At 42.2% G+C, this 26,280-nt stretch overlaps 1 protein-coding gene across 3 annotated transcripts; it reads left to right on the top strand.

Annotated features, from left to right (window-relative positions):
- Positions 1–3,400: 3,400 nt before the first annotated feature.
- Positions 3,401–25,235, top strand: CCDC112 (coiled-coil domain containing 112). Of its 3 annotated transcripts, XM_053407972.1 has the most exons (11): positions 3,401–4,011; positions 4,221–4,334; positions 5,738–5,808; positions 8,679–8,800; positions 14,747–14,836; positions 15,427–15,502; positions 16,417–16,801; positions 21,485–21,904; positions 24,082–24,180; positions 24,793–24,911; positions 24,986–25,235. In XM_053407972.1, exons 1-11 carry the CDS (start codon positions 3,961–3,963, stop codon positions 25,014–25,016), a joined length of 1,578 nt encoding a protein of 525 aa, XP_053263947.1. In that variant the 5' UTR covers positions 3,401–3,960; the 3' UTR covers positions 25,017–25,235. The 3 variants fall into 3 exon arrangements, with proteins under 3 accessions (XP_053263947.1, XP_053263948.1, XP_053263949.1); XM_053407973.1 differs by lacking the exon at positions 4,221–4,334 and having other exon boundaries at positions 3,404–4,011; XM_053407974.1 differs by having other exon boundaries at positions 3,406–4,350.
- Positions 25,236–26,280: the final 1,045 nt, after the last annotated feature.

Below are 26,280 nucleotides of genomic sequence, written 5' to 3'. Positions count from 1 at the left end.
AGATGACCCTTAAGGTCCCTTCCTTGAGAAGGGGGAGCAGTTGGTTCCCCTGCAACTTGCATGTACAAAATGATAATTTGTCTGATGGCTAAATTTGCCCATGAGTATTTAATGAAGGGGTGAACAAAAGCAGAAAAGAAAGTAAAGGATGTTGGGGAGGAGGAAAGAAGCATAACCGGCAAGATAATTGTTTGAAGCATCACTTAAAATTATCACCAATGTGACAATTTGCACCTACATCCTTATCTGACCAATACTACTATAAAGTGGTTTATAAGTGTCCTCATAAGATGGGTTTTGTCTAGTCATCTAGGCAACTTCAGCTGCCATCCTGGACACATTTTCCTGTGAGTAAGTCCCATTGAACTCACCAAATTTTACTTTTGAGTAGACATGTACTGTATAGATTTCACTATAAACCTTAGTAATTGTGTATGTTTTGCTTTAATGTAATTGTTTTTGGTACAATTGGAGATTTATTTACTTTTTTAACATGGTGAGATTGAGTATGAAAAAGTTTGCAAATCCCTGCAACAACAGTAACCTGAGAACAGAATGGTTGGTGATGACTCAATAAAAAAGCAAAGCAAAATCTGCATCAGAGGGCACAACATGTTCCCCTGGCATTACAGCATTGCAACTTGAGACAAAGAATTAAACAACCCTGCAGTGGCAGAACAAAGAGATATTTTCAATCTACTCCATGAAGTAATCAATAAGAACAATTCTCTTTAATGTGCTTTGATGACTATTTTCAGGCTTTAGAATTCTTCCCACTACTTGCTAATCCCTATTCAAAGTAAAATACATTTTTAAAACCCCATCAACACACAAGAATCCAACATAATTGCAGCCACACAAACAAAAAAGGAAAAATACAGCAGGAAGGCGCTCTGAAAACACTTTATTAGACAATAAAATGTCATCAGAATAGACCATTTTGTTTTGCACCTATGAATATTTTTTGTGTCCTGCAGCTGGAAAAAACACCAGTCTGTAAAGTGATTTTCATCATGTAGTGTCTCTCTTTGATATCTGCTGCAGAAAGTTTGGTTAATGATGCTCTATGAATTTGATTTTAATCCATGTATATGAACAAAACACAGCAGGAAGATTTGTTCCCTTCTGCTCCTCCTCTTTTATCACTGTTCTCTGGCCTCTGTGCCCTGTGCACCTTCATATTAATGATGCTGGTGACTCAGTACAGCAAATTAGGTGAAACACAACACATTAATTACAGGCTGTTCTTTTTCATAAACAAAAGTACATTTGGCTAGTCATTCCATTGACCTTTTGACAACATTGTGTGACCAAGATGTAGCCAGTTGATGTGCAAAGACATTTCCACTCACTTTCCTTTTCAAATAGTTGAGTATCAGCCACAGATTCCAATAATACAAAGAAGTGCAGAGAATCTGGAGTTTGTTTGTGTTCAGGCCCATGTTGGTGTGGAAGATTTTGCAGCCAAAACATAACTAGCAAGCCCAGCATTAGTTAATGTACTGTATGAAAGGGGTCCATGGAGCTGTATTTGCTAAAAGGCTGATAGACCATGGAAAAGTACCGTAATTGGTAGAGTCCTACGAGGGAGGAAGTAGAAGTTTGTTCTCTTCCTCTTCTCACTCTCTTCTCTTTGAACCATTGTAGCTGATTAAATGTGAACATGAAATAACTCATGAACAAGTGAATGCAGAAAGTGTTGGTGGCAGGGGAAAAATATAAAGGGGGATTCCGTAGATGCCAAGATCCAGGTTTGGGGTGGGGGCAAGTACTCTTTGGTGAGAGAAGGTGAGAGAACAGAAGCAGAGATTCAAAATTACATAAAATGCAACAAAGTAAACATGGAAACATAGGCTGTGAGACATTTAAATATACCCTTGTGAGTTCCAAAATTTCCACTTCCCTAACTGTAGACAGTTTACTTACAAACTCTCCAAGGTCAGATTCATGTCCTTTTCCATACAGCATTCAGAAAAAGTTGCGCAGAGCCTTCACTGTAATCTTTTTGGTGTCTACAAAAACATTCTTGTTTAGACAAGCTGGATGCTTAGAAAGTAGAGGTAAATTTTAATGTTTAAAGTAGAGTTGTGAATTTTTCTCAGTATTATTGATTTATCTTTTTGTAAACCGCTTTGAGGTGCTTTTTTTTACAATCAAGTGGTGTATAAATTTTATAAAATAAATAAGAGTCTTTTGACATTTAAATGTGAAGGTAATTGAGAGGTGCAGGTTCATTCACTGATCTATCTGTTTACTGATCTATCTGATGCAGAATACCCAGTTCTGTACCGTAAATTCATCTGCAGCCACCTGCTGTCTCAAGACAAACATACAGACGCAGCAAAAGGGGAAGGAAAAATTTAATCAGCCAAGCACTGACAGCCAGTCTGAGTTTTAGCAGTAGAATTTCCAGGTCAAGGGGCGCAGCTTTGAAAAAGTACTGAGTAGCCAGAAGAAGTATGTGTCACATTCACTCCTTTAGGGGTAATGTCTGCATTTATGACTTTGCTTCTAAGAGAATGTTCACATTACAGTACCAGCTTAGAGATCAGTGAAGTTTTTAATCCGTGGATTCCACAGTGATTTCCTCCCAGCTCTTCGCATCATCGTAGCTTCATTAGTGCCAGATTCATTTCTCAAAACAAAATTTTTTTCCCTTCCAGTAGCACCTTGAAGACCAACTAAGTTAGTTCTTGGTATGAGCTTTCGTGTGCATGCACACTTCTTCAGATACACTGAAACAGAAGTTGCCAGATTCTTCTATATAGTGAGAAGGTGGGGAGGGGTATTACTCAGAAGGGTGGTGGGAATGGGTGATTGGCAGATAGCTGTGATGAGCCTGTTGACGACTCTTAACGACTGCAATAGGTCTTACAGGAAAAAGCAAGGGGTGAGAAGGTGAAAAATGGCTTTGTCATGTATAATGAGATTCATTTCTGTTTGTGTTCACGCCAGGGCATACCTGCCAGGTGCCCCAGAAAAAAACAGGACATCCAGGTTTTTCCCCCGTGTGAGATTGCGGTGGTCATTTTGGGTGCTGCACTCTCGCCCCCCAAAAAGTGCTTTATTTGGAGCGAGAGTGAGGTGCGGATCATGCGACTCACCAGGGATCGCATCCCAGTATTGGGCTTGAAAAAGTTGGATGGTATGCTAGGGGTGTTGGGGGTGGGAGGGATGTCTTTACCACATGGATGCTCAATGCGTATTCTGCATAGGACTGACCCACACTTTCTCTCTTCCCACTGTCCGCCCCCCTCCAAAAAACCGCTCTTTAGTGCTTAATTGGAGCAAAATGGCAATTCAGATTTTCTCCAGATTGACATTTGCTCCAATTTAGCACTAAATAGAGGGTTTTCCCCAGGAAAGGTGCGGAGCAAGGGGGAAACCGCTTGGACCCGTGTCTAGAATTGCCTTAAATAATAAGTGCAATCCTAAATATGTCTTCTCTGAAGTCTGCTTTGGAAAGATGACTCTTTCAGCTGTGCGATTTTGATTTTGTGCTGTGCGCTGCTGTGGCCCTCACAGTGCCATGAAACGCTGTTGTCCGATACAGATGTGTCAAAATCCTGGCAACCTTGAAATTAGCACCCATGAGAGCACGTTCCTGTTTTTCAAAATGGTTTTTAGACGTCCCTAATGTTGTTAAGTATGCTTTTTTAACTGCCTTGTTTGGCTGTTTGCCGCCTTGGGCTTCTTTGAGGGCGGGACAGAAACGTAAGACGGGAATAAATGAAATGCGGGGTTTTCTCCATCGATTCCTATGCGGAGGCAACCACGGCGGCAGCAACGAAAGGAAACTGCCACTGAGGGAGAAACTGGCGCTCTATCTTCTTCTATGCGGGAAGAGCGCTGCTTAGCCCCGCCCCGTTGTGACGTCGTCGAGTCACGGGCCTCACGTCACCGATAGGCAACGGCGATACGTCGCCAATGCAGCCCCGCGCTGTTTGAGGGCTTGTAACAATGGCCGCCCTAGCAACGGCAGCGCTAGCGACGGTAACCAGGAGCAACCAGGTAAATACTCCCCATCACCCTCAAGCTATATCGAGCTTCGTCTTTGTGGGCTTCTGAATGAGGTTCTGGTTGTGGCCGCGGGAGGAAAGGCGGAGACCGAGGGTTACACGGGACTTCGCTGGTTTCCTACACGTGTCTGAAAACTACCACCGTTGCTCCCTATGCCGTCAGAGCCTCAATTAACGCGTCTATTCTTCCCGCAAATAAAGGGATCCGGTACCGTCAGGACCGGCTCCGCCATGGCGCAGCGGGGATCGGGACCCTGGGAAGGCGGCGGATCCGCAACCGCCCAGCTTATGGGCCTTGTTCGCAGGAACTATTCTGTGCGTGAAAGTTCTGGTGTGCTCTGAGTTTGCCCCCAAATGCCACAGTAAAGGAATGAATCTGTAGGGATCTTGGAGATACATACAGTGGCACCTCAGGTTAAGTACTTAATTCGTTCCGGAGGTCCGTACTTAACCTGAAACTGTTTTTAAGCTGAAGCATCACTTTAGCTAATGGGGCCTCCCGCTGCCGCCGCAGCACAATTTCTGTTCTTATCCTGAAGCAAAGTTCTTAACCCGAGGTACTATTTCTGGGTTAGCAGAGTATGTAACCTGAAGCGTATGTAACCCGAGGTACCACTGTATTGCAATGAGATATTGCGTTAGAATGTTTTAATGTGACATTTAAATTTCTTTATTTGATTTGCCATTACAGTGGTACCTCGGGTTACATACGCTTCAGGTTACAGACTCTGCTAACGCAGAAATAGTGCTTCAGGTTAAGAACTTTGCTTCAGGATGAGAACAGAAATCTTGTGGCGGCAGTGGGAGGCCCCATTAGCTAAAGTGGTGTCCTAGGTTAAGAACAGTTTCAGGTTAAGTACGGACCTCCAGAACTAATTAAGTACTTAACCTGAGGTACCACTGTAGTGGTTTAATTCAACTGACTAAGATTCAGGTGAAAAATGACTGAATCAAGCATTCATCTTTTATTTTTTAAGCACCCTTGGCACTGTGGGTTAAACCACTGAGCCTAGGGCTTGCCGATCAGAAGGTCGGCGGTTTGAATCCCCGTCACGGGGTGATCTCCTGTTGTTCAGTCCCTTCTCCTGCCAACCTAGCAGTTTGGAAGCATATCAAAGTACAAGTAGATAAATAGGTACCACTCTGGCGGGAAGGTAAACGGCGTTTCCGTGTGCTGCTCTGGTTCGCCAGAAGCGGTTTAGTCATGCTGGCCACGTGACCCGGAAGCTGTACGTCGGCTCCCTCGGCCAATAAAGCGAGATGAGCGCCGCAACCCCAGAGTCGGCCACAACTGGACCTAATGGTCAGGGGTCCTTTTACCTGTACCTTAAGATTCAGGTGAAAGATGACTCAATCAGGCATTCATCTTTTATTTTTTCAGTACCCTTTAAATAAAAAAAAAAATCCCACAGTTTTTCTGTAGTGGTTAAGAGCGGTAGTCTCATAATCTGGTGAACCGGGTTCGATTCCCTGCTCCACATGCAGCTGCTGGGGGACCTTGGGCCAGTCACACTTCTCTGATGTCTCTCAGCCCCACTCACCTCACAGAGTGTTTGTTGTGGGGGAGGAAGGGAAAGGAGAATGTTAGCTGCTTTGAGACTCCTTTGGGTAGTGATAAAGCGGGATATCAAATCCAAACTCTTCTTCTTATTCTTCTCATGTTTTGGGTAAAATCACGGTTCTTTCAGTAATTCATTTGCTTTTCAACAAAATTTCAGAACTGCAAGATGAAAGCTGATCACCGTAAGAAAGCTGAATTTCTAAGAGAAGGGGACAAACTAAATAAAGAGTAAGTGTATATCTTCTATTGTTGCAGGAAACATAGTTTAAAATTACAAAGAAACAGTTATTTTTGTCAGAAATTATAACAGGATAGTGACTTGGAACTCATATAGTTCAATATTCTTGGTTATAATAGATGGTTATAATAACCTTTAAGGAAGTATAATCTTTGTTCAGCTTTAAAAAGGAGACTTTTGGATCATTTTGATGACCCCACCCATAGAGTTAATATATTACAAACATGTGCAGCCCAATCCTAAGCATGTTTACCCAGAAATAAGCCCTACTGTATAACACACTAGTAAATGTGCATAGGATTGTAGCTATTAGCAAAGCCCAATCAAATAAGAAAAAATTCTTAAATCATAACATTTCCACTCAGTATGATTAGTTTAAAAGGAGCAATATTTTTCCTTTATTATATGACTGCTGAATTTTATGTTACAATAGACTTGTCCCTAAGATAACCATTATGAAATTTAATTTGTAGTAAGGCTTTGATCAACATCCAATTTATTATTACCGTATTTTTCCCTCTATAATACGCAGATTTTTTTTCCTAAAAAGGAAGGGGAAATGTCTGTGCGTGTTATTGAGCGAATGTGTGGTCCCTGGAGCCAAATGGCGCGAGTGGAGGCAAAAAAAATCAGGCAAAAATCAAATCGCAAGTCTCGGAGAAGGGAAACCTGAAAAGAGGAAGCGGCTGCTTTGCTGCATTCTGCCTCAGGGTCTTACTGCCCACCCTCCTCTGTTTCCTTGCTGTGTTTGCTCAAACGGAACAAAGAGCAGAGAAAGCACCTCCCCTCCAGGCAAGCAGAGGGGAAAGCAGAGTGTCGTCTCTGTGCTCCGGTGCTGCTGAAAACATGCAGGAGGGAGGGAGGGAGAGGGAGAGGGAGAGAGAGAGAGAGAGAGAGAGAGAGAGCTGGCTGGCTTGGGTGGGTAGGTGAGGGAAAACTTTTGCCTTCCTTTCCTCCCTCCCGTTATACCCCTCTCCTGCATTCTTAGCCAGCTGCTTCTCTGCACATCCCTCTCCTGCTCCTTGTCCCTTCTGTGTTTTTCCTTCCCTCCCCACTTAAAATGTGGTCAAAAAGCATGGATCCACATGGATCCTCAGGATCTTTGCATTGGGTCACCCCAAATTCACCACCAGATCACATAGCATGTCCATGGCTACAGCCTGCCCCCCCAAAATCACGCACCCACTGTTGCCTGGGGCTGCAATGGTGCAAAAATGTGGTTAAAAAGCATGGATCCACATGGATCCTCAGGATCTTTGCATTGGGTCAGCCCAAATTCACCATCAGATCACATAGCATGTCCATGGCTACAGCCTGCCCCCAAAAAATCACGCACCCACTGTTGCCTGGGGCTGCAATGGTGCAAAAATATGGTTAAAAAGCATGGATCCACATGGATCCTCAGGATCTTTGCATTGGGTCACCCCAAATTCACCATCAGATCACATAGCATGTCCATGGCTACAGCCTGCCCCCCAAAAATCACGTACCCACTGTTGCCTGGGGCTGCAATGATGCAAAAACGTGGTTACAAAGCATGGGTCCACATGGATCCTCAGGATCTTTGCATTGGGTCACCCCAAATTCACCATCAGATCACATAGCATGTCCATGGCTACAGCCTGCCCCCCCAAAATCACGCACCCACTGTTGCCTGGGGCTGCAATGGTGCAAAAATGTGGTTACAAAGCATGGGTCCACATGGATCCTCAGGATCTTTGCATTGGGTCAGCCCAAATTCACCATCAGAGCACATAGCATGTCCATGGCTACAGCCTGCCCCCCAAAAATCATGCACCCACTGTTGCCTGGGTCTGCAATGGTGCAAAAATGTGGTTACAAAGCATGGATCCACATGGATCCTCAGGATCTTTGCATTGGGTCAGCCCAAATTCAGCATCAGAGCACATAGCATGTCCATGGCTACAGCCTGCCCCCCAAAAATCACGCACCCACTGTTGTCTGGGGCTGCAATGGTGCAAAAATGTGGTTACAAAGCATGGATCCACATGGATCCTCAGGATCTTTGCATTGGGTCAGCCCAAATTCACCATCAGAGCACATAGCATGTCCATGGCTACAGCCTGCCCCCCAAAAATCACGCACCCACTGTTGCCTGGGGCTGCAATGGTGCAAAAACGTGGTTACAAAACATGGATCCTCAGGATCTTTGCATTGGGTCACCCCAAATTCACCATCAGAGCACATAGCATGTCCATGGCTACAGCCTGCCCCCCAAAAATCACACACCCACTGTTGCCTGGGGCTGCAATGGTCCAAAAACGTGGTTACAAAGCATGGATCCACAGGGATTCTCAGGATTTTTGCATTGGGTCACCCCAAATTCACCATCAGATCACATGTCTGTGGCCACAGCATGAAGCACAAAAATGATACATCCACTGTTTCATTCAGAATGTTTTTTCCCTTGTTTTCCTCCTCTAAAAACGATGTGCGTGTTATGGTCAGGTGCGTGTTATAGAGCGAAAAATACGGCAATTAGCATTCCTAAAGACATATGAGGACTACATTGGAGAGTATTGCCTTTGTGGTACTTACATGTTTTATGCAGCAGGGCATTTGGCTTGAGTGGCATTTTAATCAGGAAAAAGTGGCAGGATATGTGTATACCATGCAGATCTCCTGGTCATGCCTAGTTTGCCCTTAAATAAGGTGTGTTTTTATGGAAATTATAATTTTATATTTTTCTGAAAGTGATGTGGTTTAAGACTATTTCTTGTATTTTTTTGTATTGCATGGAGACCTAACGGGTCAAAACGTTTTATTTTTTATTTAATTGGTACCAATGTATATTCTGTTATTTGTCAAATATGCATTTTAAACCAAACTTTGTCTCTAGACTTCTGAGCATTGAAAGGGATAAAAATATGCTTCTCTTCAACAAGAAGAGTGACTTCAGGAGGGAATATAACATATTGGAAGAACTGGAACATCAACTGACTAAGAACCGGAAAGCAGAAAGTAAAATATTGTTTTTTTATATATATATTTATTCATTTTTTTGATAAAAAAAGCATTTCCTGCTACATTTTATGCCCCACAAACACCACAAAAGGTAAAGGTAGCTGTGTTGACCCATTTCTAAAATCTGTATTAGGGCAATACCTTTATTAGGCTAAAGTCTCACAAAATAGTGTGCAAGCTTCAAGTTTTCCAGAATGGTAAACAAAACAATGAGCGCAGAGAGGAAAATGCTGGGTGGTAAAGTCACGAGTTTGAATCTTGCAGGAACCTTAAGATGAAACTTGGGAGAGGGTAGCACTGTTGAATGGTTTATTTAAATGTAAAGGTTCATCATTGTTGCACCCGATGTGTATGTCTTTAAGGGGCCAGAGCAAGGGCCAGAGTAAGATAACGAGACCCAGCTTTACAGCTGTGAAGCATAGCAGGTGCTGCTGAGTTGTATTTGATTAAGGTGTGTCAGCATTTGGGTGTAGTATATAAGGAGCAGCACCTAGCTCTCCCATTACCCTGGGGGATGGGTTGGTGGTTGGGTCTGGTTTGGTTGTTAATGTATTTAGTGTAAAAGGAGTTTTTGTTTTTCTTATTAAAACCTAGTTTAAGTTATTTTTGAGTCCTTTCTTTTTAATGCATGGTCTCCCCAGCAAGCTCTCTGCAGCATTACCATACTGCAAACAGCCAACATCTTTGGTTATGGGCCCAGCTGCTGAGTGGATGACTGCATATTTTTGGACTCTGAGAAAGGTTTGAAAACTCCTTCTCCTGTTAGCGTAGTTCTGTGGGTCTGGAAGAGTTCCAGAATGGTTGACCGGGTTCCTGAAGCTGAGAAGGCTCTGGTCTTCCCACAGCTAACAGATGAGAACTATAGTTTATGGTCTTTTCGGGTGGAGGCGCTTTTGACCTCTAGAGAAGTATGGACCTATGTAACTGATGACCCTCCTGACCCTATGACTAATGCTTGGTCGAAAGGAGATGCAAAAGCCAGGGCGATAATTAATTTGGCAGTCAGTGACCAGCAAGTAGTCTATATAAGAAATAAGAAAACTGCCAAAGAAATGTGGGACAGTCTTGCAGCAGTGCATGTTAGAAAAGAGTCAGCATCTGCATTGACGTTTTTCAAGCAGTTGTACCAGACGAAATTGCAGCCTGGTGGTGATTTGGCAGCACACTTGAGACGTCTGGAGGCAATACGCGGTGAATTAATTCAAAGGGACATGGACATACCTGATATTCAGTATGTTTTTATCATTCTTTGTTCCCTTAATGAGGACTTTGATGGTATAGCTAGCCAGATATCTGCCGTTCCACCAGCACAATTAACTGTGGAAGGGGTGACGGCAAGATTAATGGGCGAGTTGGACAGAAGGGAGGCTTGTGCCATAAGCACTCCTATTTCCAGAAGTAATGAGGAACGCCATATGCAAACCTGTGGTGATACAACTGCATTTAAAGCTGCAAAGCGTTGTTGGTTCTGCAATAAGCAAGGACATTTTGCAAAGGACTGCAGAGCCAAAAGAAAGCAAAGTACTCCCAAGCCTGTTTCTGTTCGTCAGTCACGGTTGTCAGCCCAGCAGCCAACATCGTATAGTAGAGACAGAAACGAGCCGCGAGTTTTCCATGCTAGGACAACAGATCGTAAAAGAATTAAAGGTGCCAAGTGGAAGTCTTTTGTTGTGGACTCAGGAGCATCTCAGCATATTTGCAACGATCGAAGCTTGTTTATTTCTTTCGAAGAGGAAATTGGTAATGTACATTTAGCCAATTCACAAGTCTTGCAGTCGCTTGGCAGGGGTACTGTTAAACTTGACTCTTTAAACATTACGATAGCGAACTGCATTTACTGCCCGTCAGTGGACAATTTATTATCAGTAAGGTGCTTTGCTCGTCAAGGCATAACTGTGCATTTCTTAAAGTCAATGTGTGAGTTTTTTGATGGGAACAAACGTCTATTATATGCCCGGGAATCTGATGGTTTATATAGACTGTATTTTCGCACCTACTCCCAATCGCCTATAAATTGCAGAGCAGCACAGTCAAGCCAGGGGTTGAGGAATGTAAGGCCACATTCCGGGTGTGTCCATGAGGCGCACAGAATTCTGGGACACCTGAATTATGCTGATGTAATTAAGACAAAGAATATTGTTAATGGCCTCAACTTAAAACCATGTAAATTCTTTATGCAATGTCTATCCTGTTGCAAGAATAAGATTAAGGTTGCACGCAAGGGTAGATGCTCAGATAGGAAAGTAACTGAGCCATTTGAGCGTGTACATTGTGATTTAGTTGGGCCACTCCCACCATCATTAGGAGGTTCTAAGTACTGGCTTACTCTGATAGACCAGTATAGTAGATATTGTTGGACTTATGCAATAGCTGAGAAGTCCCAAGCATTTGAGAAGTACAAAGTTTTTTGCAACTGGGTAAAAACGCACTTTAACAAATCAATTAAGAACCTGTTTTCTGACCGGGGCGGGGAATTTGTTTCTGAGGATTTTGAGAAATTCCTGGAAGCGCAGGGGACTACTCATGAGTTATCTTGCCCCCGAAGTCCCTGGCAAAATGGGCTTGTTGAAGTTGTGCAGCGTGACCTACAGGCAGGGGTTAAAACGTATCTGCACGATGCTAATCTGCCCAAAGACTTTTGGGCTGAAGCGCTTAATGCGTTTTGTTATGTTAAAAATCGCAGTTATCATTCTGGTTTAGATGTCACCCCCTATGAGAAGCTGTTTAAGAAACGCCCTAATCTGAAATACCTACGCATTTGGGGTTCAGATGTAATTATGCATTATCCCGCTAAGCAGAAATTGGGTGAACGTAGTGTCCAGGGAAAATTAATGGGCTACCAGCAGGGGGCGTACAGAATTTACATACCAGCAACTGGCAAATTTCATATTACCAGAAGCATGATACAAACTGTAAATTGGAATGGAGTTGCTGTCTTCCAAGATACTGATGGTATAGATAATACTGAGGAAGAAGAGGAAGAAGCAGCAGCAGCAGGAAATGGTGCTTCTGAATTAATGGGAAAAGACAAAAAGTCTGTTGAATCTGATTTGTTTGATGATTTAAAGTCACAGGCACCCAAGGGGAGGTGCCTCAAGAGTTTTCTGACCGTGAGCTTAGCCTACAGGCATCTCTTCAATCTGACAATGATTTACAACCTGAAACTAGTGGTTCACTTAGTCCCATTAAGTCTGAGGAGTCTGACTCTCCTTCCGGACTGAGACGTTCAGATAGAAAGAGACAGAAGCCACAACGTTTTGCAGATGAACATTTTAATACTGTGTATGCCAATAAGGCAGTTTTTGAGCCAAAAAGCTTCAATGATGTTCAGAAATTACCTAAGCAACAAGCTGCAAATTGGTATAAAGCTATGAACTCTGAGATAGCTTCTTTAAAAGAGCATAATACTTGGTCTCTTGTACCACAAACCCCAGATATGAGACTTATTGATTCAAAATGGGTTTATAGAGTTAAAATGAATGACAAAAATGAAGTTGTAAGGTACAAAGCAAGACTAGTTGCTAGGGGTTTTCAACAAATTCCAGGCGAAGATTATGATTTGTGTTATTCACCAAGCGTAAAATATGAAACAGTTAAGCTTTTGTTAAAAGATGCATCACAACGTGGACATTCTGTTTTGAAAGACATGTACAAAGTATGCTTTATGTTTTTGTTCCACAATGATGAACCGCAGGGGAAATGTTGAATGGTTTATTTAAATGTAAAGGTTCATCATTGTTGCACCCGATGTGTATGTCTTTAAGGGGCCAGAGCAAGGGCCAGAGTAAGATAACGAGACCCAGCTTTACAGCTGTGAAGCATAGCAGGTGCTGCTGAGTTGTATTTGATTAAGGTGTGTCAGCATTTGGGTGTAGTATATAAGGAGCAGCACCTAGCTCTCCCATTACCCTGGGGGATGGGTTGGTGGTTGGGTCTGGTTTGGTTGTTAATGTATTTAGTGTAAAAGGAGTTTTTGTTTTTCTTATTAAAACCTAGTTTAAGTTATTTTTGAGTCCTTTCTTTTTAATGCATGGTCTCCCCAGCAAGCTCTCTGCAGCGTTACCATACTGCAAACAGCCAACAAGCACGTGTGTGTGAATAAGGCTCTGTAGTATTGTAGCTGCTCATTTTATTTAAATGATAATGTCAGTTACAATGAACAAAAATGAAAATGATTTTTTAAACTTGCATTTTCACAATGTGTATAAAGTATTTTTGCCCAACTTTTTCTTTAAAGAATAAATTATCTCCCCCCCCCCACTTTAAAAACAGGTATGTGCACATGTTACAGCATCAAAATTCCCAAATGCAGCACCTTCTTAAGATCATTTTTGGAAGTACCGTACTTCCTATTAGGTGCCATGGGAGATTTACTAGAATCAGCAGTTGCTCCACTCACAGATTGGGCTCTTAAGCTTCCCCTTCAAATGTCATCCCCCTGAAAAGCTGCCTGCCAAGACTGGGAGGCCTCCAAAGTGGCATCTTAAAAGGCATGAGAACTACCATCAGAATGAGTTTTTTGCTCCTCTGTGCCAGGAGTTAGAGCAGTAGTCTTCAACATTTTCAGACTTAGAACCCATCTTTAACCAGGGTGGATTTGATTTAAATCACTAGTCAGTAAGACTTGATTTAAATCTTTTTTTTTTTTTACAGAAAGACTCATTCTTGCTGGTATAATCTTAATATTTACAACCAGATGAAGGTTTCATTTTTGGAATAATAAATTTCAGAGTAGTTTTTACACTCATATCAAAAATTTCTGATTTGGTTATACTATTAGAAATACATAGACAGATAATTATGAAATTATTGTGAGGTTTAATAAGTTAACTGTTTATATTTGGACAAGTTTTCTTCTGTACTTTATTAGAAGGAGAAAATAATAATTTCCTTAATAACAATTTAAACAATTTATTTAATGAAAACAATAACATTACAGCATCTGTATCCATGTTTGTTAACTGACGTGGTTAAATGTTGTTGTTGTTTTAAAAAAACTTAGGCTGAGTTTTAGCACACATGAAAAACTTAAAACAAATCCTTATTTCCTGATGAATAGCCTTTGGACTATAATGTAACTTAGATAGAAAACCATCTTTAGAAAGATTTTTCCTCCAAAAGCATTTTATTTTAAAAATCCAATTTAAATTTTAAAAAAATCAAATTTAAATTTAAAAAATCTGATTTTTTAAAAAATAATTGCTTTTTCTCCACCCTGCCTTTAACCCAAACATGCATTTTGCAAGCTATTTATTATTGCCATATATTAGTGTGGTGTTGTGCTTCTGTTGTAACCCATCATAGATGAGTCTACAACCCAGTAGTGGGTCCTGCCCTACTAATCAAAGACCACTGAGTTAGAAGAAATATTTTCTGCTCACACACTTGCAGAGGAGGTACAGGTTGGATCTCACTTATAATTTAACACTCTGGTTGTGTAAAAGTTGTTGCTACAAATTGAGAATTTACTAATAAGTGTATGTATAAAGAGGCATGCTAACAGATGCTTGCATACTTTCTTGAAAGTAATCCTGTTGAACATGGAGGCGCATTTGAGTAAATATGCATAGGATAGCCTGTATGACGGATAACATAATAACATTCTGCAGAAGATGTTCCATTCTCTGTGTATTTTGGGTATATGAAACTATCATTAACACCCAGATCCTAAATACACTGTTCATTATCCAGATCTCCTTGAGCTTTCAGATGTGCTCATATAGCTCCTGGATGAAGGGTTTTCTATTTTCACTTAAATGGAAGGGCACCTCTGCCAGCATGTCCTTCTTATTTGTGAATTGGAATACCTGCGCCCTTAAGGAATTGTTGAATTGGGGCAGCAAACATTATACTGATTTCTGTAGTATTTCCATAGAATGGACTGAAGATGTTTCAAAATGAAGGTGTAAGGTGATTTATTTATTTTTTTGCTTACTTCCACAGAAGCTAATATACAACAAAAACTGGGCAGAATTTATAACAATGTTAAAGGACTCCAACGACAATTAAAACATGTAAAGCCAACCCCAGAATGTAAGTCTTATTACTAATGTTTTTGCTAGGAACACAGTTGCAGCCCAGTTTACAAAGTCTGCAGTCCTCTGCTCACATACTAGGGACTTAATCTAATGGAAGTCAGTGAGACTTATTTTTGAGGAGACCTTCATTATATCATGCTGAAGGTCTCTTCTATGTTGGCCTGCAACGTAGAAGAGCAGGGATCTGCCAAACTGCTGTTATTCAATGAACGTTAATTCTGCTTTAGCTGCGATAGGTGGAAGTGTCATTTCGTTATGTGATCAAGCTCACTTGTTTGTGCGGTAATGATGATGATGTTAATAATAATAATAATAATAATAATAATAATAATATTTTGTACCCCACCCATCTTACTAGAACTGGATTATTATAGATCTATTCCTGACATAAATTCACTAGGTGGCTGTTGAAGGATATTTGGAACTGTAGATGATGTTTGCATTAGCAGAAATGTCCTGGTTTTATCTCATTTCCCTTTTCTTTAAATTTGGTTATTTTACAATGTGTTAGTATTTTTAAAGCATCTGGTGTGAGCAAACCTCTCTATCGTAATATATAAACATAACTTTCTCTCTATTTTGTAGTTGTTGACAGACTCAGAGAAATGATGGAAGACGCTGAAATGTCAATAAATGCTTTTAAAGAAGAACAGCGACAAAAGTATTTTATTTTTATTTAAAGCATTAATATCCTGACTGTTTTTGATAGAGCTAAAGTGGTTAATAGCAAAGTTAAATCAACATAACAACACTAGAAGCAGAACAGAGAATAAAAAGTAACTACTAAGTTTCTAGCAGTTAAAAGTTGTTCAGTTTAACATTTATGGGTTGAAATCCGGTCCTTAAAAGGAAGGTTTTAGCAATTTAAGCCTTTTTAAAATGGTTTTAGCAAGCCACTTCAAAAGGGGCATGGTGTAAGTCCTTTTGGAGAGAGTTCCAGATTCTGGGCACAGCTACCATGAAAGCCCTCTTATGTTGTACATAATATGCTCTGGTTTTAAATCTGATAGTTGTTATACTAGAAGAGCCTTCCCCAACCTGGTGCCCTTTAGATGCTTTTGACTACATTTCTCATCAGCCTCAGCCAGCATGGCCAATGATGAAGTATTATGAGAACTTTACTCAAGAAGAGGCATAGGCAAACTCCAGCCCTCCAGACGTTTGGGACTACAATTCCCATCACCCCTAGCTAACAGGACCAGTGGTCAGGGATGACAGTATTTCCCTGTTTTCAGGAATGCATGCCGCCCTACATCTACATAGATAAGAGAGTGTTTATATGACCTTTTGGCATAAATACTGTCTGAAAACTTACTATTCCAAAGTTTTGCTGCCACTGTCAGGCTCCAATTGTTGAACACATCCAATAATGTAGGCATCCTCAGTGGGATTTTTGACTTTGATCAGCTTGCCTTCCAAAACTACTTTTACAAATCTACTCAGTTTCAAACATATTTTTCCAGGCAAGCATGGTTGGTACTAGTCACATAGTTATCCAGATCTTACTGTCTTTAGGATTGTTGGATAGTTATTTTGCTAATTGTTAATGGTTTATTAATTATGCTTTTATTTAAGATATGAGGAGCTTCTGAGAGAGCAGAAGACAGCTACTAATGAGATTAATGCATTGGAGAAAAAATTTGAGCTCTGGGCATTAGGTACTTCAGCAACAGGAAATACACCTAAACAAGGCATGCTTGTAGTGGATAAAAAGACACAAAATCACCTGCCTCCTGGAGTAGTTGAGCTTGATAAATTCCTTCAACAGACAGGGGGCAAGCAAGGAGGTTGGGATGTATATGATCACGAAGAATTTTTGAAATTGTGGACAAAGCATAAAGGAAAACCATCGTACATTGATGAAGTCCTTGATCATCTTCCTGACAGAACAAGGGAGGATATTCTGCAGCATGAGAAATGGTATCAAGAATTTCTGATTTTAGAAGCACAAAAAAAGGAGGTGAGATAATGTTGCTAATTAGCATTTGCCATTTTAACAACTTTGTGTCAAAAACAATGGGACAGTTCACCCTCTTTTCTTCATCTCTAGCTCTGCTGCTTTGGCTTTCTTTTCCTTTGCTGGTAAGCAGGACATGCTAAAGGTAAAAGGACCCCTGACCATTAGGTCTAGTCGTGGCTGACTCTGGGGTTGCGGTGCTCATCTCGCTTTATTGGCCGAGGGAGCCAGTGTACAGCTTCCGGGTCACGTGGCCAGTGTGACTAAGCTGCTTCTGGCGAACCAGAGCAGCGCACGGAAACGTCGTTTACCTTCCCACCGGAGTGGTACCTATTTATCTACTTGCACTTTGACGTGCTTTCGAACTGCTAGGTTGGCAGGAGCAGGGACCGAGCAACGGGAGCTCATCCTGTTGCGGGGATTCGAACCGCCAACCTTCTGATTGGCAAGTCCTAGGCTCTGTGGTTGACATGCTACTTTTTAAATATTCAGTAGGTGGTAGTATTCTGTCATTTTATCCAGGAGAAAACAGTATTGTGCCTTTGAGAGAAAAACGTGTCCTTCATAGGGTTTTGTACAGGGCCACTCCTCCCACCTTGCAAACTTTATTGTTCAATGCCTCGGCTTTGTACTATCAGAGGGCATAACTTTGCAGCCTTAGACACACACTTCGTTGTTTCTCTAATCACCAGCTGTATTGGTATTGACCTGGAGTTTATTCCTTGTTGAGATGTTTAGCCACAGATAGGAATCGTTCTCTGCTCCCTTACACAGTTGTGGCTTCAGTTTATAGGAGTGTTTGCTGTGAGGAGACTCCATATCCTTCTGTATCCTGTGGCGCCATTGAACCTCACCCTGGTTGCAGCTGCTGTTTCTGCTGTTATCCTAGGAGCTGCCTTTTCCGCAGCATTCTTTGTTTCCTTTGCCCTCTTGCCTATTGTAGGGGCTGCTGAGATAGCTGCTGTCACTGTGGCCACCACTAAGCCACTTCCTAGCTTCTTTTGACTTACCCCAACTTCTGGTTGTGGGTGCCCACTCCATAGCTACCACTACTCTATTTTTCTGTTCTCTCCTTAGCACCCCTTGTCCTCAGCCCCTTCTCTAGAAATTGAATGGAATATGAAAGTTACTATTGCCCTCCACTAACATATCCCCAACATCTGTCTGAGCCAGTCAGATCAGGGATGTGCCACTTCATCCTAGTGGCCACTGACCCTAGTCTTAATTATTTATAAAAACAGATTTTTTTTAAAGAACCCAGCTACTCTGTCAATTAAAAAAATTAAAGATTGCTAAAAATATTTTTTCGTCCAAGGATTACATGCCCAGGTTTTTGGGTAACAAAATTGTAAACCTGATCATTTCCTGAACAGTTTACAAAGTAAGGGTCATTCTGTACATTACTTTCACTGCATAGAGGCTTCATTACATGGTCGTTTTTAATTTGTGGGGAACAGCTCAGGGTACAGGTGTGGCAGTTTTTGCCTTACTAGCACATACCTTTTCTTTCTGGAATTTTGTGCTGGCAAACATAATCTGAAATCTCTTAAATTGCAGTGGAATTTAGGCAATAAGTCTAAGCAGGTAACTTGGGAATAAGTATGTGTGGCGTTCGTACGGAGCCCCTGGTCGTCTCACGGACTATTGACCCGTGCACTACTAATCCGTTGCCACCAACCAGGTCCTCCCTGGTAAAATCACTTCAGTCTCAGTCAGCTTTTCAATTAATAAAGAAGAGTGTATTTTATTTCAGACACAAACAAAACTTACAGCATTCCAAACATTGTTGCTCTTTACTTTCTTAGTCTTATTTTCCTCTCTCTATCTCTTTTACCTCGCCACACTCAAGAACCCACTGCCCTAACTGTCTCTCTATTCCCAACTGCCTTTTCCAACTGCCTTTCCCAACCCACTAAAACCAACCAACTGCCCACCAACAACTCCCAACGAACTCCCCCCAGAACTAGTTTTATGGTCTTGACCCACTGACTCCACCCCCTGGGTCCTGTCTATGCAACCTATTTAACTATTTCCCCTCCAGCACTCTTTCGTATATGTTAACGTCACAGTATGGAGTTACTCATTCTGCCTGAACCTTGTGTTAAAGCCCAACTGTTGCTGCTTCTTTGCAGATTTGAATGAGAAGGGAGTAGTTTGCCATAGAGAAGCTTTAGGCAGGTAGATGAAACTTATTTTTCACACAATATGGGGCTTCCCCATAGGTGGCAAGAAAATAGTTGGGTTTTGTGTGTGTATGTGTGTGTGTGTGGAATTGTGATGTTGATTTGAGAACTGGCAACTAAAAGGATTAAATGCCTCCTCCCACTCAAAGTTCTCCCCTGTAAATTGTCCCTGCCTGGCCCAGATTTCCATAGGAAAATTGATGACTAGGCCAGTGGTTTTCAACCAGTGTACTATGGCACCCAGGGGTGCCTTGAATGATGATCAGGGGTGCCACAGGCAACACTGGCCTCTGTCCCTCTCTGTCTCTGCCTCCCAAAGGCTTGCACAGCTGTTTGTTGCAGCAGCCAAGGCCACAATGTGCTCCGCAGGCAAATGGTGCCTCTGGGGCTGGCCAGGGGGTGCTGGTTGCCAGGAGCTGAGGTGACCTCAGAGTAAGCAAGGAAGCAAGCAAGCAGTTAAGGGAGCCCAGGCAGCCAGCCTGCCAGCCCTTGCTGTTGGGAATAGACAGACAAGTCCCAGGTCCTTGTGGGGCAGTGTGAGGAGGCACCTCTCTTTGGGTCAGGAGGGGCAGCTCAGAGACCGGGGTGGCAGCTGCAACTGCTCGGAGGACTCACAAGGAGAAGGGAGAGGAGAGGAGGCTGAGGGAGCCCTCCACAAGGGAGGATGAGAGGCTGCCAGCTCTGCAGGCAAGGGGTACAGTGGTGCCTCACAAGACGAAATTAATTCGTTCCGCAAGTTTTTTCTTCTTGCGAGTTTTTCGTCTTGCGAAGCACGGTTTCCCATAGGAATGCATTGAAAATCAATTAATGCATTCCTATGGAGACCGCCTTCAGACCAGGTCCGGGGACAGCGGGGAAGATGCGCTGCGCTTCCCCGCTGTCCCCGGAGATTGCGGGGCTGGCGGTGGGGAGAAGGGCTCTTCTCCCCACCGCCAGCCTTCAGAAGAGGTGCGGGGACAGCGGGGAAGACGCGCTGTGCTTCCCCTCTGCCCCCGGAGCTTGCGGGGCTGGCAACGGGGAGAAGCGATCTTCTCCCCGCTGCCAGCCTTCAGAACAGGTCCGGGGACAGAGGGGAAGCGCAGCGCGCCTCCCTACTGTCCCCAGAGCTTGCGGGGCAGGCAGCGGGGAGAAGCGCTCTTCTCCCCGCCGCCCGCCTGCACAGGACCAGGTCCGGGAACAGAGGGGAAGGCGCGCAGCGCTTCTCCTCTGTTCCCAGGGCTTGCGGTGGGAGGAGGGTTTTTCCTCCCCGCCGCCAACATTCAGAACAGCATGCTGTTCTGAATGTTGGCGGTGGGGAGGAAAACCCTCCTCCCACCGCAAGTCTTCAAGACAGGTCCGGGAACAGAGGAGAAGCGCTGCGCGCCTTCCCCTCTGTTCCCGGACCTGTCCTGAAGGCTTGCGGTGGGAGGAGGGCTTTCTTCCCCACCACCAACATTCAGAATGCTGTTCTGAATGTTGGCGGTGGGGAGGAAAAACCCTCCTCCCACCGCAAGCCCCGGGAACAGAGGAGAAGCGCTGCGCGCCTTCTCCTCTGTTCCCGGACCTCCCACCGCAAGCCATCAGGACAGGTCCAAGAACAGAGGAGAAGGCGCGCTGTGCTTCCCCACTGTCCCCGGAGATTTCCCTATGGGCTTTCGTCTTGCGAAGCAAGCCCATGGGGAAATTCGTCTTGCGAAGCCGCTAAAAATCGGAAAACCCTTTCGTCTTGCGGGTTTTTCATTTAGCGAGGCATTCGTCTTGCGGGGCACCACTGTAACATCACAGGGCTCCTGAGCCCCACACAGGGGGCTGCGCTGCAGAAATAATGTAGTTGCTTAAGGGAGCTGTGGACTCAAAAAGGTTGAAAACCTCTGGACTAGGCATTAAAGAAGTTGGGGCAAAACCTGTAATTTGCCTTAAGTTAAATGCCAAAGGCATGAATGAGTCAATGCCAGCTACATTATTGCAGCGCTGTTTAAATCAAGAACACAACAACAGTGAAGTGGGTTACAGAACTGCCTCTTATATAGCAAGGCTTTATACAGACTGGTTAAGTAAATACTACAGTAAGCCCACAACTTTCTCAGGAGTTATGTTCCGGGGATTGCATCTAAAGCCAAAATTACATATAGTCAGAACACATTGAGTTCAGTGGCGGATGGGATTGTCGAAGTCATTTTATTGGAACCCTGCCTCCTTTTCACCCCCTTTAATTTTTTTCAAAAATATTTGCCACATAAAGCTGAATATGCACAGGTTAAATGCGCATAAGTTGCAAGCTTCCTATATTGGCATTTGATGCAGAGGGTTCAAAGCATTGTTAAGTGGTTTGTTGAGGAAAATCTCATAAGATTCTGTTAAGAAACCACACCTACTTTTTCACTCTACATTAAAAATAGCCAAGTTCCTAATTGACATGAGTTTCTAATAGTAAGGATTTTGAAATATATTGTTCATTTTTTATAGCCCTCAGAAAGCTGGAACTAATGTGACAATACAATCTGCTTTAATTGGTCTGTTCTAGTCCATTCAAGAATGGAAGAGAAAAAAGCTACAAGAGAGAGAGAAAATCTTAGCCCAGAAGAAGAAGAAGCCAGAGGAAGGGCTCACTACAGCTATGCTACAGAATGCAGCAGCCCAGAAGCAAAAAGTTGAAGAGGAAAGGAAAAAACGACTGAAAGAGCTTGAATTGTGGAAAAGGCAAAAAGCAATAGAATATTCCATGAAACAGGCTGCTCAGCTACAAGAAGAGGAAGAGAAGGAGAAGAAAAAGCAGAAGGAACGTCAGCGGCAATGTCATATAAAGTTGCTGTTGGAAGACTATAGTAGGCAGAAAAAGGAGGAGGAAGAGCTTTTGAGATTTGAGAAGAAAAGGAGAGAGGAAGCTGAAAGGGAAGAGAAGAGAAGAATTGCTGCAGAAGAAATTCTTAAGTTCCAAGAGCGAGTGAGTATTGATCTCTTGCATATTTACTTCACATTCCTCCTTGTGTAGCAAAACAGAACAAAGATACCAAAATACATGGTATCAAAATGCACGACAAGTTTCTTAGCAATACATGTTGATCTTTACACCTGCATTTAATTGGTGCTGTCTGTGGTGCAGCAACAAGTCCCATTGCTTACTATTACAGGTTGATCTCTTTGCCCAGGGTGAATAAGAATTGAGACAAACTTGTGAGCATTCAATTGCTGCATAACACTGGAACCAATACTTGGAGCTGCATGTGTCCTCCTCCCGGAAAAGGGAGACGGACTAGCTACATGTGTGGTTTCCAAAGCATACACCCTCCACCTTCAAGGCTGCATGCTGGGCTCCTTCCTCCTCCCCGGGCAACATTCTTCAAGTGGGCAGACAGAAAAGCAATGGGTGAGACAAATAATTCCAAAGCTTTGCATTGGAAATATGTGCCCCAATTGGCCCTCTCTCTCTGCAGGAGTGGGAAATGGAGAGAAAGAAATGCAAGTATACTGTGGCCAGTTTGTTATCTGTACTTTCTCTGTTAAAGAGGTAGTAGTAGTAGTAGTAGTAGTAGTAGTAGTAGTAGTAGAAGAAGAAGAAGAAATAGATAGATAGATAGATAGATAGATAGATAGATAGATAGATAGATATTATTTATACCCCGTCCATCTGGCTGATAGTGCTGGCTGATAGTTCCCTCTCCCCTTGATGTGCGTTGGAGAAAGAGAATGTTTCTGTATTTTATCTCTGAAATGTATTCGCCACCCTTCAGAGAATTGACACTTATTGGGCAGTTACAAAACAGTAAAAGAAAAGTGAGTATTTTTCTCGGGGTAGATAAGAATTGGATTCAGGCAAGGCAAATGTGTATCCTACTCCTGCTGTAGTTTCACTGGCTGAGTCTTGCCCCTTCACCCCTCAAAGAGACTGCTGGTTGGTTGGTTGGTTTGTGTCAGAAAGTTTACATACCATTTGCTTGTAAGTAAGCCTCTAAGTGGTTTACAGAAGTATAAAATAAATAAAATTATCATTAAAAACAGTTGTTTAAAATACTTAAAAGATTATTAAAATCAACAGTACCTAAAAGAAATAAAACACATGTAACTTCTGCATGTCTGGATAGGCTCACTGAAACAAAAATGTTTTAGCGGCTGCTAAAAAGAGTCAGTGAAGATGCCTGCCTGACGTCAGTAGGTACAGAGTTCTAAAGTAGGTGGTGCACTTTGCACAAGAACCAACTGCCCTGCAGCAGGGGAGGAAAAAATGGTTCATAACAGCCACCTCTTCTAATAGCATGTTTTACTCTCTTAATAGTATGTTCTTGTTCTTACTGATCTAATTAATGTAAGCCGCCCCGGAAGCCTTGTTGGTTGAAGAGGGAATAGAAATAGTTTTAAGTAAATAAACATTACAAAAACCCAGATATTTTAAGATAAAGGTCACTGCATAAAATAACTAAAACCTCTAAAAGTTGGGTATGTTTAAAAGAGTGGAAAAATAAAAGCTTGTTTGACTAGTGCTAAAATGAGGACAAAGTGGGTGCCAGGCAAGACTTCCTGCGGGGAAAACATTCTGCAGCTCAGATTCCACCCTCAAAAAGCATCCCCTGTCTCTGCCTGCCTTACTTGCAAAGCCTGTGACGTCTGGAAAAGAGTCTCTAGAGTAGATATCATAATGTAGGCAGAGTGATAAAGAGAAATTGATTGAGCAGATACAACCATGCAGATCCCAAAAGATGTGCACCAGTGCGTAGAGTTAAGCCTGGAAGGGAACAGTGACCCATTGAGGTTGTGGAGGAAGCACAGTGCTTAATGGCAGCTTGACATTCATGATCTTCTAGGACTTGGGGAGGGAAGTTTGTATAAATGAAAATAACTCCCTCCCTGTGTCCTCTGGGGAATAAATAGTGCAAAAGTGGTCAGGCAAGGGTATGAAGGATGGGGGGGGTGAACTCCCACCCTGATTATTTGTAAGCTTAACTTAGCAGAGGGCTTTGTGTACTAACTTTCACTGAACGTTACTCTCAAAAAGAGTTGGTTGATCTTGGTTATTTAGACACTGTTGCATAAGAAGATGCTTTGTTTTGCTTGAAAATTAGTACTATTAATTCTAAAGAGATTTTTTCCCCACTGTATTTTATTCTTTCGCTGTATTTTATTTAGGATTTATCTAAAGTTGTGTTTAAGATTCAAGAAAAGCAGGCAAAGGAAGACGAAAAAATAGAAAAAGAAAGAAGATTGAGAGAAAAGCTGAGAGAGAAGGTAATACACGAATTTGTCATGCAGCTCATCATAATCCATTTGTTCACACTAACACCCCATTTCACACTCCACCCATTCCCTCCTCCCATTGACTCCATTCAAAATTTCCCATCCATACACCACCACATGCAAATCGCAGCAGCTGAGAGCTGAACTCGGATCAGGACGAGGTATTGGGGACCTTGACACGCCTCTTCCAGCAATGATCCTAAACCATATTAAACCCTTCATACCTGTAGTTTGCATTGCTGAAAAAGGAATGAATGGATCATTTTTGGTAGTATAATCAGGAGGCATTGGTAGTCTGATCTGCTGTAGAGAGTGGAGAACTTTAAGGCTTTGCCTACCTTGATGGCCCTGATCTGACTCAGGGAGGATTCTCCCCTTAGAATTTTTTATTTTTAACTGAAAACCTTAGGGGTTCCCCCTTGAAAATGCTGATTCTTCTTCAGTTCCATTTTTGTTAGAACTCACATTAAATATTTGTTTTAATCACAAAGTGAGTCCAAGGCAAAGCAACATCAACGGAGGGCTTGCATTTTGGCTTCTACATAATAGCTACTGTTTGCAGTTGCCTTTTAGGATGATTTCTTAAGTTTTCACTGTCAACAGGTTGGAATGAATGTTCCTCGAGACCCACGTAGGCTGTTGAAGCCTACAAAAGTTTGGGAAGAACGAACAAAAGAGATTGGACCAGAAGGTTCTGGGCCACTTCTGCATATTCCGCACAGGTAAGGAAACAAAAGCTATTTGTATGTTTTAATGTAATTCATCCCAGAATGTTTACCCTTCTTTATTTTTACAGGGCTGTCCCAAGCTGGCGACAAGGACAATAGTTGGTTGGCTGCACAGTTTTATTAGAAGATCAACAAAGCATGTATAAATTTCCTGAATAATTGTTTTACTATTCCTGTTATTGTTTTTGTAAGACTTTATTATGTAATAAATGATGTATGTTTTATATAGGGTATGAATTTATGTAAATTTGCATTCTATGTCATGTATATTCTATCTTTTATTTAACATCCTTATGTAGATTACACCAAAAATTACTAGTAAAATGTGTAAAAATGCACTGTTTCTCCCTTTATTTTCCCCCTTGAATCTGTATTTAGCAATTTAGTTCTAGGCATGTGACTATAAATGAATGTATTGTTTTATAATAAATTTAATTACATTATAAATTCTTTTTTGCTGGGTTATTGAGTTGATAAGTCAAATTTGTCCCATACTATTTTACTTATTATCTTACATTTATGTATTGACTTCCTTTCAACATGGAACCCCAGATGTTGTACATGGTTGTCAGGCAAACACCTATCCAGGTTTGCTGCTAATAATCAGATTGTTCAAGGAAATTAAAAGAAAGGGCAACTCTAAAAGGATATCTCCAAATTGAGTGAATGGGCTGTAAAATTGCAAAAGCAGTTCATTGGAAGTAAGTATAAATTGATGCACATTGGAGCAAAGAATAATAATTACATTCACATATACACTCATGCGGTCTGAACCGGCAATGACTGACCTGGAATGAGACGGTTGGGTCAAAGTGGAAAGCTCGATTAAAACGTCAACCCAGTATGTGGCAGCTATTGAAGGGACAGGATACCCAAATCCTGTCTGAAATCACCCCAGGCCCTTTCCCGGGCGCAATATTTTTCCCACCCGAGGGCAAAGCCTCATAAGGCTACACTTTGAAGAAGGCAGATTCCATGCTTGGAATTATTAGGAAAGGAATTTAAAATATAACTGCCAATATCATCATGCAGTTATATAAATCTATGGTGCAACAACTCAGTTCTGGTCACCACACCTTTTAAAAGACATCTGAAGGCAGCCCTGTTCAGGGAAGTTTTTAGTATGTGATGTTGTGCTGTGTTTTTACTACTTTTTGTTGGGAGCCACCCAGAGTGGCTGGGGGAACCCAGTCAGATGGCAAGCCAGCAAACTTTCTTTCTTTCTTTTTATTATATTTTATTGAAAGAATATTTTAGAACTGGAAAAGGTTCTGAAAAGGACAGCCAAAATGATAAAAGGGCCTAGAGCAACTCCGCAATAAGGAAACATCATCTGGGGCTTTTTAATTTAGCGAAAAGTTGG

The sequence above is a fragment of the Podarcis raffonei genome, chromosome 11 (assembly GCF_027172205.1).
Source record: "Podarcis raffonei isolate rPodRaf1 chromosome 11, rPodRaf1.pri, whole genome shotgun sequence".
Classification (NCBI taxonomy): domain Eukaryota; kingdom Metazoa; phylum Chordata; class Lepidosauria; order Squamata; family Lacertidae; genus Podarcis; species Podarcis raffonei.
This window is presented reverse-complemented; position numbering and strand designations above follow the sequence as displayed.